The following is a 12,088-nucleotide window of genomic DNA, read 5'->3' on the forward strand; positions in this document are numbered from 1 at the left end:
TTTCATAGCAAACTAAATGATTGTTTATAAGTTCTACTTGGCATTGTCTGATCACTTGCCGTAGGCTGCTTGTGCGGCTGCTTGCAGAATACAAAACGTGCATCTAAAAATTTCTTCTTCTTTTTGTTTAGCAAAAAAAAAAAAATCTTCTTTTATTTTTTTGCTTGCAATAGTGATATAACAAGCTATTTGATCAGAGACATTTTCCAACAAGCATTCAATGCAGAAAAAAATAACCATCATTCTCTAGCAAATTCAAGTAATGAGTACGCAAGCTGTGAGGGTTAAAGAAGGCAGAAAATAAGTTTTAATATGATCGAATTAGATAGAAATTCCAGGGGATGGAAAACCAACTACCCTAAACTTGCTTGGGAGGATGCAATCAATCGCTTGTCTTTCACGCAAGTGAGAGAAATCAACATCTTACATACCAGATAGGTCCCTCTCATAACATGTAAGCATCATATTTACTTTGCCTTTCTATTTACTTTCAGATACGGCAAGGCACCAATCACGTTGTCATAGTCACTCCGGCTAACTGCTTGCTGTTCATATGACAATAAACCAAAGCAGCATTAGAAAGCAATTTTACAGTGGCATTGAGACAATGATACTAAATCTGAGAGATAAAATATTAAAATTTACATGCAAATAGTAAACTATGCAATTAATTTGAATTTATTTTTCCCTCATGACATTAGTGCAAACTCTCTTTCTAGAAGAATCAGTCTACTAAGTTCTACTTAACCTTTGCAGTATCTGCATCAGAAACCAAATGTGAGTTGAAATGGAATGTTACAATGAGTATGTTGTAGTACCTCTTGGTCACAAATCTTAATCAAAATTTCTCAGTGGAAATGTTAACATTACTTGATTGGAGGAATCCACAAAATATTTTTTTATTTTTTAAATTGGTAACAACACTGCACCTGATGGGTTTTAAATCCATGAACTCACCCCACTTTGGTTATAAGGGGAGGAGGTGCCATTTGAGCTAGAGCTCATTGGCAATGAGATCTGATGGTTGGGGTTTGAACCGGTTTTGAATCTTAGCTTTTATAATGCTAATTGATTAACCCAAAAAAAAAAGAGTAGCAAGCCATCTGAATGAAAATGACTAGAAGATTAAAGATATGGAACAAGTTATAAGGGTCCAAAACTGATGAGAAGGTAATTTACCATTTTTTAATTCTGTAACAGAAGACAAAGATGATCCTCTTCTGTTAAGATAACCAATTTCAATAGGTGGCACCACTCAACCTAACCTTGAACAATAAAGCTAACCATAAATCATTTAACACCATTTTCTACAAGGCAACTATGGTTAATCTTTCTCATAGATATGAGGTCAAAATATTCTCCTCCTTAAAGATACATGGCAGAAACCCACTCAATATGACAATAATTTGTGCTTTTCTAATAGAAGATAGAAGTCTTCAGGCTTCTCCTTTACAAACATTAACATTATCATTGCCCTCTATTACTCCTTGGAACTGAACACCTAAATATGACAACTCATGAAGAGGTCACCAAACAAAACCTATACCACCTAAAACTTCACAGCACAGGAAGTGAACATACTAGATAACAAACCCCAAGAAGGAAATTAAACAAGAGGTAATACCTCATCTCTTTAAAGCCACAATCACATGACACTGTTGTAACTTGTAGGAGAATAATTAGACCTATTCTGTTAATTAAAATGTGATGATATTTCCATCTTAAATATCCAAACAACATCAAAATCTATCACAGAAGCTGAGAGATGATGAATGAACAGATGAATTCTATGACAGAAAAGAGGCCCTTCATAATAAGCAAACCCTTCCTATTTCTGCCTTGTTACCACTCACCAAAGTTATGAGGGAAAAGGGGGTTAGAATTTAGAAAGATATTTAGTACCTAGGACCACTACTTGTTCAAAGTTTTCACAAACCTAAAGGTCTGAAAGTGAATATTAAGATTGGGTTTTATAATGAGCTCACAGGGACTCCTGACTTTCCTCAACAGCACAACAAATAAGGAAACATCTCAATCAGAGTACTCTCCAAAGTATGCTCTCCATATTGCATAGAAACTCGTTCATCCCTTTTTTCTCACACAGTTATGAATTTTTGCTACTGTAATGTATTTATACATTAGATATAGACAAATATGTACACGCATCATTAGAGACAATGCTTTTATCCCCTTGGCTTAACACATTGATGATTGATCCAGTCTTTTTTTAACAATATTAAGAATTTAGAAAATAAAAGATAATATAATCACTCAACTTGGGTCAACAATGTTCTCGTTGTTCATATTTTTTAATTATCAAAAACATGATAGTTTTGCCAAGAGCCTTGTAGCTCAACTAACACCTCCTGGTGTTTCTAATAGAGAAGTCCAACGTTCAAATCCCCCTCTCCCCCATTGTAATTGTCAAATTATTAAAAATAAATAAATAAATAAGAGAGAGAGGATAGTTTTCTGTATTTTCTTCTTTTCACTCTTATAAGCTCCTCGAGTAGAACCCTGGTTCCCTATTTATACAAACATGATCCACTAATTATATCCTACAAACATGTTTTCTGAATTCTACCTCTAACTCAAATTAATTTAAAAACTAAAACCCACGTGGTATCTGTGTGTGGTGAATTGTAAAACTAAGTAACTTTAATAACTTCCATGCCTTAAAGACAGCCAAAGAAAAGATTATCCCTAAAAAGAACATTTGACAAAACACACCATTAATAGGCTAACAGCCAGTTTGGAAGGGGAAAAAGAATGGAATGAAAATGATCTTTAAAATACATTCAATCCATTCTCCTATTTGGGAGTTTAGTGGGGAAAAATTGGAATGGTTAAAAGGAAATTTCAATTCCATTCCATTCACTCTTTAAGCATTCCTCCCAAAATTGGAAGAAACACTAATGTATTTAATGAAATAGAGGTGAAAAATCGATTTTATCCCTATCTTGAGAAAATACAAATAAAAGATAAAGTGTATACTAATAAAATCATATATTTATTTCCTTTATAAACTTCCAAACACACTGGAAAAGAAATAACCATATTCCGATCCATTCTCTTACAATCTACCCAACCCATTTCATTCCATTCCATTCTTTTATGAACTCCCAAGCTTAGTGTTAATTGTATAGTCTCAACACAAACTTAAAGCATGAATCATGAAATGAATATGTCTAGGGACACACCCAATCTTAGATGTTGAGGCGGTCGACTGTGAGTGTTGGACACTTTCTACCCACTGCATTTTACATGGACCCAAACTTTTTTTTTCCCACCACACTCACAATTGACCACTTAGGCAAGTTGTGAAATTGTGTGTGTCCGCAGTATTATTCTAAATGACATAGAAGCAAGGGACATGGTACAACCAATAGATTAGATACATAAAAGTCCTAAAGAAGAATTTTAAGAATGAACAGGGAAAATGTATATAACAAGTGAGAAAGCATTGTGCAAAGAAAGGGTACCATTTTGGAGAGACGCAATTTCCTCTTGGAGTTCTTCTTATACAGCAAATGTTGCTTTCCAGCTCCCCTCCGAACTATTTTCCCTCTACCCGTCACCCTGAATCGCTTTGCTGACGCCTATCAAATAATTAGAAAAAGAAGAAGCTCATTTGAATTGCTGAGAATATTTAGGATAAGATAAACTCAAAATTTTGCACTGGGTTTAATCGAGTAGAGCCAAATTTCGTTTGCAAATGACAATGCCGTGACATTTGAAATCCTAATTTACCGAACTTGGGGTCTGTGAATTTCTCATTCATTTTATTTTCCCATGTTTTCTCAGCAATTCACAAACACACACACACAGACCCAGAGAGAAGGACAGAGAGGAGGGGACCTTGTGGGTCTTCATTTTGTAGCCTTTGGCAGAGACAATGGTGAGAGAGCGAGGTCTCTGAGGAATTGTGCAGAGGTTGTTGTTGTTGTTGTGAGGAAAAAAGGAGCCGAACCCAGAAATGGAATTTGAGGAACTGAGTCTGAGTGAGCTCAACTTGTTGTTGAATGAAGCGAGCTTGATTGAGGCGTGAGAGGAACGAGTCGAAGAAGAAGAAGAAGAAGGAGGGCATAATGGGGAAATTCTGAAACCGAAAGACAACGTTAAAGTTGCGGAGCAACCCATGTTTTTTTTTTAAGCTTGTGGTCTTTCTTTCTTTTGCTTGTTCTGCGGCAGAAGAAGCAGAAGCTGTGTCTGGAATCTGGATAAAGGCCGGAATAATTTGGACCTCTATCTTTCTTGGAATTTACGGATGAGGACACTGCCAGTGCCAGTTCATGGACTGGGTCCTGAGCTGGGCCTGGACCTGGTGTAAAATGGATCCGGGTTAAACCCAAACAATTCTCTTACTCTCTCAATTTACAAGATCCCTCCAAGAAAGTACTTTTTTTCTTAGTTATAGAAATATCTTGCTTTTTTTTTTTTTTTGGTTGAAAATATTAAATATTTTAACACATGCAAAGAGGAGAGAGTCTTAAAACAAATTGACAATGGTTTTTTATTAATTTGATTGCAAAGAAATTGGGCGAATTTTTATTAATGAAACTTAGAAATGTGCATGCACACATTTTCAATTTTTTTTTTTTTTTTGGGCTGATTTGAGGAGAGGGGGTGCTAATAAGAATTAGAATAATGATCTGATTATGCCAAATTGAAAATGAAATTTTCCAAAGACACCTTTTACAAACTTTGCACAGTTTGTCTATTTTTTTTTTTCTTGAATATCTTAGTCATGTGGGACAAGAGGTGTAGTCGGTGAAGTAAAAAAGAGTCATAAGGGGCCATTTAATTTAAGGTGTACGTGTGGATGCAATGCAAGAAAGAGAGATGAGAAATTTATGGTGAGGGATGAGCCACATCCAGGAGTACCAAACGCAGATGAATGAAACTTGTGTAGGTGTTTGAAGACAAACGGATAACATGTGTCCTATAGGCAACATTCTCTTCTTGGGATATCATATAACCCACCCACCAAATTACATAAATGCTCCCCCTAAGCCATCTCAAGTCTCAACCACACCTTTGGTCACATTTACAATCAGGTCCTACTACTCAACCTTTATCTTATGACCCACCAAACCATAACCTCATTGAAAACCCCAAGCTATTAAGCTTAGAATGACACGACTCCCTTGCCCACAGGTGCTCGTCGGGCTTGTCCAATCACCCATGATTCAACATGGCTTATATTGGCTGTCTGGGGCCAGAGGGATGGGACTCAGATGTTAAGCAATACGACCCATGCTAACTGCTTAGCAAGGCATTTCTGTTGGGATGCAGTGAAGAAGAACAAGTAGAAACTGCTTCCTTATTAAAGAAGAGCAGTAACCCCAGCAAGGATTATAAATGCAGCCTAATGAAGAATTTGAAAATGATAACAGAAGCTGTGCCTCATTATCTGTTGAAGAGTGAAATTACATTGATGTAGCATCTCTCATTTTGGCAAGCATCTTAAAAATAGCTTACCCAAGCAAAATGGTTTTGAATTGTCAAGCTGCTTTTCTGGTAACAATATTTCTCCACAAGTACCTGACAAAAAAACTTTCTAAGCTATATATGTTAAAGAGATAACTAGAAACTACTACATTAGTATTTACTTCAATCTTACAATCCAGTCACACATATGCTAAACGAAAAGAAAAAACAGTGAAGTGCTCCATACATCCTTCGTGGGCATGATCTGCTGTTTCAGCGCAGAGTAGTTGGGCAGAACTTCATTCCTTGGGTAAGTGCACCCAAGAAGAGAGACAGAGTAGAATTTTAACTGCAAAACTTTTTAGTTTCCATTTCTGGATATTATGGCCTTGTCAAGATGGCTATAGACTCCCACTCCAAACTACATATCATGTCCTGTATAGCCAAACATAGAACCATCACAAAATTTTAAGTGACTAGAGGGTTGGGGAAATAGATAAAATAACCACACTTGTTTACCCTTCCACAAAGTTCAAACCCATATTAATACAATTTTCACTTACCGAGGGGTTTTCCCGGTCAATGTCAAAGCTGTTGATTGCACAAGGTTCTGCCAATAGCTCCATGGGTTCTACATCTGTGCAATATAAATAGTCAGTCAGTCCCACTTTACATTTTGGAAGCAAATTTCTGCTTCTTTAGAAAAATCAAAACAACCACTTTATCTCTTAGCAAATGAAATAACACAGGATTTTATCCGCAAAAGTGATCACTCAACAATAGTTAAAACAATTCATACCTTGTTCAACAACAGCAAGGATACCATCCTCTGAGCATATAATAGCAGGTAAAATCCGTGAGGATGAGATGTTGCCCATGTTTGTAGACTTGGTATAGCAGTCATACTGAACCTCCCAAACCTCACTTTCACATGCTGAAGGGATTGCAGCATCACCTGCCCCAATCCCAGAAAGAATAATTGGCTGTTGTTGCCACCTAAGATCCCAGGCAAATACAGTGCCTAAAGAGCCTCCTGCCTATATAATTACAATAGCATAAGATTCATGCAAACATAATTTTTACTCAAAAAGCTAGCTCAGCTTTGACATGATCATGCAAGAATCAGACAATTATGTTGAATATCAGTGTATTAAAGAGATCATGGACAGTTATTTTGAAGTTTAAAAACCACTTGAATGTGACATCATTCTGAACCATGATAATGCGAGATGGATACTATAAAAACACATATCACATCAAATGTATTTCATTGGTTAAGAATTACCGTTAGATTGTAACATTTGCTTCCACTATTACTGCAATGAAAGAGAACACACCAAATTGGACATGTTTTGACTTAAATAAGTAACATTATTGGAACATGGCACAAGTCTCACGGTCACAAAATTCTATGCAAGGAAAGCAATGTTATAATTTTTAGAATCAGTACATTAAAAAGTCCAGTACCCCATCACTTTATGATGCATAAGCATGTTGATTACATTGCTTGCATATGTACCCAGTGGTTGCCCCAAAAATAATTCGACAATCAAATACAAGAGCTAACCCTTTGGCAAAACAATACACAGTGACATGCGTTTGAAACAGCAATACAAGCAATAAACAGTTAAGAACTGATAATAAGAAGATTACTAAACCATTTTCACTAGCATCCAGATTCCCTTAATTTTTAGTTGAGTATTTGGTTTCCATTATAGTTGGCCAATGGTCACATTTCATTCGTAACTTCAACTTCAACCCAAGCATTACAGGATGTCTTGGCAGATAAGGGCAATACATTGTGGGAAGAAAGATATATGGTTAACCACAAAAAAGTGTACAGAGTACATACAAATAGTTCAAGAAATTTTGAGAAAATAGGAAAGAGAAGGTGACGGAGATACTAAGGATAAAGCTGCAAAAATACCCAATAGGTAATGTGTCAGAGTTCCAGCATTCCACCAATTAAAAGAAACAAACTGAGAGACAGAGATAGAGAGACAAGGCTCTCAACTCTTACCTAACTGATACCAAGTTACCAACATTCAAGCCAATGGCTAGTGATATTATCATATTATCAAATATAATTATGATTAACCAGCTAAGAGGCATGAACACCCCAAAATCACTGGCATGTTCATGTCGGACATGTGTTACACAGACACTCCTGCATGCATGTCCTTGGTGTGCTAGGAGGAAAAGATTTATTTGATTTTAATAGTTTTAGTTAAATCTGTGTGTACTTATTTTATTTATCTGTTGAATTACCACGGAATACATAGAATTTTCTATGCTTTGATTTTATACAATAAATTTACCCTCACATGTTTATGCATATGCATTATTACTGTTTAACTAAGAAGTATAGACATGGAAATGACATGACCTAAAGAAACAAAAATTCCTGAAAAATTAGAACATCAGTGGGGATATGACAATTAATTGATTAATATCTTTAGGTATATTTTATTTATTTTTAGGCATATTTTATATGAAAAAAAAAAAAAAAATCCCACAAAATAAAAATTCTGTCCCAATAAATGGAAAGAAAAGAGGAGAGCACTAAGGAATGGTGGAGCAGGCATCTTACCAGACACGTATGTTTTCTTGACGGATGAATATCAATGGAGTGTACAATCCCAGAAGTTGTTCCTTGAGTCCTGCAATATTACCACCACAAAATTTCCATATGCATATCATTTGAGATAGAATGGACAGCTTTCTTAATTCAAAAGGGTAAATTAATAAGCACAAGGTCAAAGTATGAATTGTCCTTCAACATATTTCTATTTATGGAGTTAATACACTTTAAAATACATAGATTTTTTTCAGATGTGGTAAAATTATATGTTTGAATAAAACTCAGATTTCCACCTGTGAAAGGTTAGAAGAGATGCAATCAAGTCATTTAGAATACATATTTACACAAACAAACTGTGAAATAGACACTAAAATAACAAAGGTCAAAGAAAAATTGTTTTAACCAAATCAAATGCCTAATACCACCAACAATGCCTTGTACAAAATGACCTTTCACTAACCTTTTAGTCATGTCACTTGCAGGCAACATCCATCTAGGCACCCACATAGATACATATAAAACAATAACAAATACATGAATACATATGCATGTAGGTATATGTGCGTTGGGTTAATAGGAGTAATTGTTGATAGCTAACAAGTATGCTAGTTTCCAGGATGCTAAAAGTAAAAACATGGTTATTCTTTTTGTAAGGTCTTTTTTTTTTGGTGTTTTTTTTTGGGGGGGGGGGGGGGGGGGGGGGGGGTGGTGGGGGGGTAAAGTAACCTTTGCTTCAACATTTTTGGTGTTGTGGCGAAAGTAGAAAAAGGAGGTGTCATGATATACCGGCTGCATTGAGATGACAACTATACTAATACTGTTTATCTACTGCGTTACAAACCCAAGAAGTTACCAATGAATTGGTCAAAGGCAATCTTATATATATTCAAAAGAGGAGAGGTATCAAATGTACAAAAAAAGCACTTGAAACACTCCTAAAGAATTACAAAGCAGGATTCGAAGGATTTATGAAATCAAGATAAGGCAATGAAGTGATGCTACCCAAAGTAGCCATCCACTCATAAAATGATCTAAGCAAAAATTGTTTGATATTATGATTTGGGCGTTCAACACCATCAAACATTTATTTGTTCTTCTCTAGCCAGATTGTCCACAGAACACAAAGAAGAGTTGTTGCTTTCCAAATCTTTTTGACTGAAATGGCAGGGAATTTTGTTTGGCCAAAACTGCAGAAATTGGAGCATGACCTTTGGCAAAAGCCAAGATACACCAAATAAAGTAAACACAAACAACCAGATATCTTGTGCCACTGATGCTCACTCATGAAGCCACTAACCAGTAAAGCTTCATCCGTGAAGCAAATAAACCTAAACAAAATACTGAAACCACGATTGTCATATCAAGAATGCAAATCCTCTCCCAACATCTGGTATATAAAACTTTTACCATCTGACTCCAAAAGTAACATCTTTATATATGCCTCAATATTTGAAGATTATAGTCTTACACTGAAATATCTTGCAATGAGCTTCCTCTTACATGAAATTTGAATTCTTATTGATTCCTCTACAGATGATGAAATGGTTCAACCAATGAATTACTGCCTAATGATTAACATGGCCAATACCAATCAATACCATCGAAATGTTAAATGCATAAATCAAATGCAAATTGTTAGCCATCTGTGGGAAAAAAAAAATGACTCCAAAAATTTGGGCCATGGCAGGGACCAATTTGTAAGCAAAAATGAGACAATGGCTATCAACCCAGCCCAAAAATTTTCCAAATTTTATGAACATCACAGTACTTATCCCATCCTCATTTTCATTAATCAAATCAGCCTAGCCAAATAGCCAAGAACCTTGTAGCTCAACTAGTTGGCACCTCCTAGTGTTTCCAACAGAAACATCCAGGATTTTTCTTCCTCCCCCAGCTATTGAATTATCAAAAAATAATAATAACAACTAAACAAATAGGAGCAAGCAGTAAATGAGCACACTAATTTATGACTAGGACAATCTTAAGAACATCCAACATCCTTAAATAATTGGTTCTTTTACATATTTGATACAGAAAATTATCAATTTAGGCCAATGTTTTTTCTTCATTTTCAACAATTACTATTTTAAGTTCTGAATCACTAAAACAGTCAGCTTTCCTAAAGTACCATCCCAATATTCATACATACACGCGCAAATTAACAATGTAAAAGCTATATAAACTAAAATGTAGCAAAAAACATAATGTTGGAAACTAAAAATCACTCACCAGTTGCCCTTGAACTGAGAAACCGCCCCGCCGGGTTTCCTCTGATCCCACCACTGAAGACTAAACCCATACCCACCGGTGGCAAACTCCACCGGCGACGCCCATTTCGCCGCGGTATACGAAACCAACCCATCACTATCGAAAACCCGGCGACAACTCAACCCGGAACCCGTAACCCCAACCAAATTGACCCTCCCATCCTCCCCAACGGTCACGCACTCAGCCCCACCGTCCTTCACATCGACACAAGACACAGCCCCAACGTGCAGCTCCTTCGCCGGCACCGAGCACTCGGACTCGAGCGAGGCGTCGACGGCGTTGGCGAAGAGGAGGTGGAGGGAGCCGGAGAAGGTGGAGGCGGCGATGAGGGGTTTGTGGGTTGGGGTTTGGGAGGTCTTGAGGGAGGAGATTCGGGAAGGCGGAGAAAATGTGGATTGAGGAATTAGGGTTAGGGTTTGGGATTGGGGATTGAGGGAGTGGATTTCGAGAGAGGGGGTGTTGGAGTCGGAGTCGAAGAGAGAGAGGACGGTGAAGCGGTCGAAGGCGGAGAGCTGAGGGAGCCAGCGGACGGCGTCGATGTATTTGGTTTGTGGGAATCTGTGGATTTGAGGTGGGTCTCGGAGAGCTGTGCCTGTGCCTGTGCCTGTGATTGCCATTGTTGGGGTTTTTGGCTCTCAAATGTGTGTGAGAGAGACAGAGGGGTTTTGGGACTCAATCCCTCCTAAACACTTTTTGTTTTTGTCTTTGAGAAAGTCTTCCCTCCTAAATTTAACAAACTGTACACTATAGTAAGCTAAACAACCTTCTTTCTTTTCTTTTTTTTGGAAAAAATTTAAGAAATGACCTAAAGCATTAAGTTAAAAAATATTTTAGAGAAATTAAAAAAAAAAACTTTTTTTTTATTGTTTTTTATATTTCTCATAAAAGTTGTATTAAAATTATTCTAAAATAGTTTATTAGAAAATATCCCAAAGACACCCGTTAACGAAAGTTAACTTTTTTTACTAACACTGGTTGCAAAGAATTGTACCATGAAAGCCAAATTGATCATCTTCTCATCAATATTGTAAGAACCAAGTACAAGAATTCTGGACCTTAGATCACTTGGGCTCACAATTTATTTGTAGTGGGTTTAAGGATTTCCTACAATGGGTCGTTCTCGGCAGAGAGACTCAAAGCAACTCTCAGTTGATACTCTCTCCTTGACTATTTTCTCTCAATTTTTCTGAACCCCTTCTTCTCCCAGCTTTCTTCTATTTATAGCCAAGGTTAGTGAGGAGATCATGATTACAGTCACCGTTAGTGCTATTGAAGGTCCAGTATTATCAGGTTAAAGTGGTTGTTTAGGTGAAAGGGCGATGCAGCATTTATGATCTTGGAACTTGGTTCCCTTTTCACCGATTATGTTCGGCAACTCACGTTCCCGTGCATATCATGTCCTTCCCGGATATGGCTCATGCGCTCTACCGGGAAAGATTAACCGGTCAACCCTGGGAACTTAATACCCAAAACTTGTTTTTGCTCTAAGGCAGTTTCAAGAAGGGCATAAGGTAACTGGAGCTTTCTGCTGGGCCTGCGCCCAAGGCTGGTATGGGCTTGGGCCCGGGGCCTAGATGGGTCTGGGCCCAAGGCCAGTATGGGCTTTGGGAGCTCGGTGCCGTACAATAGCCCCCCTTGATTCATACTCGGTCGCCGAGGAGAATCAAGGAGCTGCCTGGGCCTTTTGACCTCGGGAATCTTCTAGTCTGGGACTTCTGGCTGTCACTTCTCATTAATAGTCATCTCAAAAGACGCGCCGTTTCGCGGCGCCAGGCGCAGTCGTCATTATTGCCTGACGGTTCGTGAATT

At 37.4% G+C, this 12,088-nt stretch overlaps 2 protein-coding genes across 3 annotated transcripts; both read right to left on the minus strand.

Moving 5' to 3' along the window:
- Positions 1-221: 221 nt before the first annotated feature.
- On the minus strand, positions 222-4,235 carry LOC126715681 (50S ribosomal protein L35, chloroplastic). The gene is made up of 3 exons (XM_050416421.1): positions 3,859-4,235; positions 3,483-3,599; positions 222-545 (listed from the first exon to the last, which is right to left on the minus strand). Exons 1-3 carry the CDS (start codon positions 4,138-4,140, stop codon positions 468-470), a joined length of 477 nt encoding a protein of 158 aa, XP_050272378.1. The 5' UTR covers positions 4,141-4,235; the 3' UTR covers positions 222-467.
- A 1,152-nt stretch (positions 4,236-5,387) lies between these two features.
- LOC126715680 (nuclear pore complex protein NUP43) lies at positions 5,388-11,004 on the minus strand. 2 transcript variants are annotated; one of them, XR_007651893.1, is made up of 6 exons: positions 10,241-11,004; positions 8,021-8,090; positions 6,230-6,467; positions 5,994-6,067; positions 5,678-5,865; positions 5,388-5,544 (listed from the first exon to the last, which is right to left on the minus strand). XR_007651893.1 is itself a non-coding variant. In XM_050416420.1 (5 exons), exons 1-5 carry the CDS (start codon positions 10,894-10,896, stop codon positions 5,812-5,814), a joined length of 1,092 nt encoding a protein of 363 aa, XP_050272377.1. In that variant the 5' UTR covers positions 10,897-11,003; the 3' UTR covers positions 5,388-5,811. The 2 variants fall into 2 exon arrangements, 1 of the variants encoding a protein (XP_050272377.1); XM_050416420.1 differs by having other exon boundaries at positions 5,388-5,865; positions 10,241-11,003.
- Positions 11,005-12,088: the final 1,084 nt, after the last annotated feature.

Source organism: Quercus robur, chromosome 2 (genome assembly GCF_932294415.1).
Source record: "Quercus robur chromosome 2, dhQueRobu3.1, whole genome shotgun sequence".
NCBI classification, from domain to species: Eukaryota; Viridiplantae; Streptophyta; class Magnoliopsida; order Fagales; family Fagaceae; genus Quercus; species Quercus robur.

What these genes read in the sequence shown, in the direction of transcription:
- LOC126715681 (XM_050416421.1), bottom strand. Translation starts at nt 4,140, where the DNA reads ATGGGTTGCTCCGCAACTTTAACGTTGTCTTTCGGTTTCAGAATTTCC. An exon ending in ACAAAATGAAGACCCACAAG is followed by an intron (nt 3,600 to 3,858) that starts GTCCCCTCCTCT and finishes ATTATTTGATAG; the next exon opens with GCGTCAGCAAAGCGATTCAG. An exon ending in AATTGCGTCTCTCCAAAATG is followed by an intron (nt 546 to 3,482) that starts GTACCCTTTCTT and finishes TCATATGAACAG; the next exon opens with CAAGCAGTTAGCCGGAGTGA.
- LOC126715680 (XM_050416420.1), bottom strand. Translation starts at nt 10,896, where the DNA reads ATGGCAATCACAGGCACAGGCACAGGCACAGCTCTCCGAGACCCACCT. An exon ending in CAAGAAAACATACGTGTCTG is followed by an intron (nt 6,468 to 8,020) that starts GTAAGATGCCTG and finishes GTAATTATATAG; the next exon opens with GCAGGAGGCTCTTTAGGCAC. An exon ending in CCTTGCTGTTGTTGAACAAG is followed by an intron (nt 6,068 to 6,229) that starts GTATGAATTGTT and finishes TATATTGCACAG; the next exon opens with ATGTAGAACCCATGGAGCTA.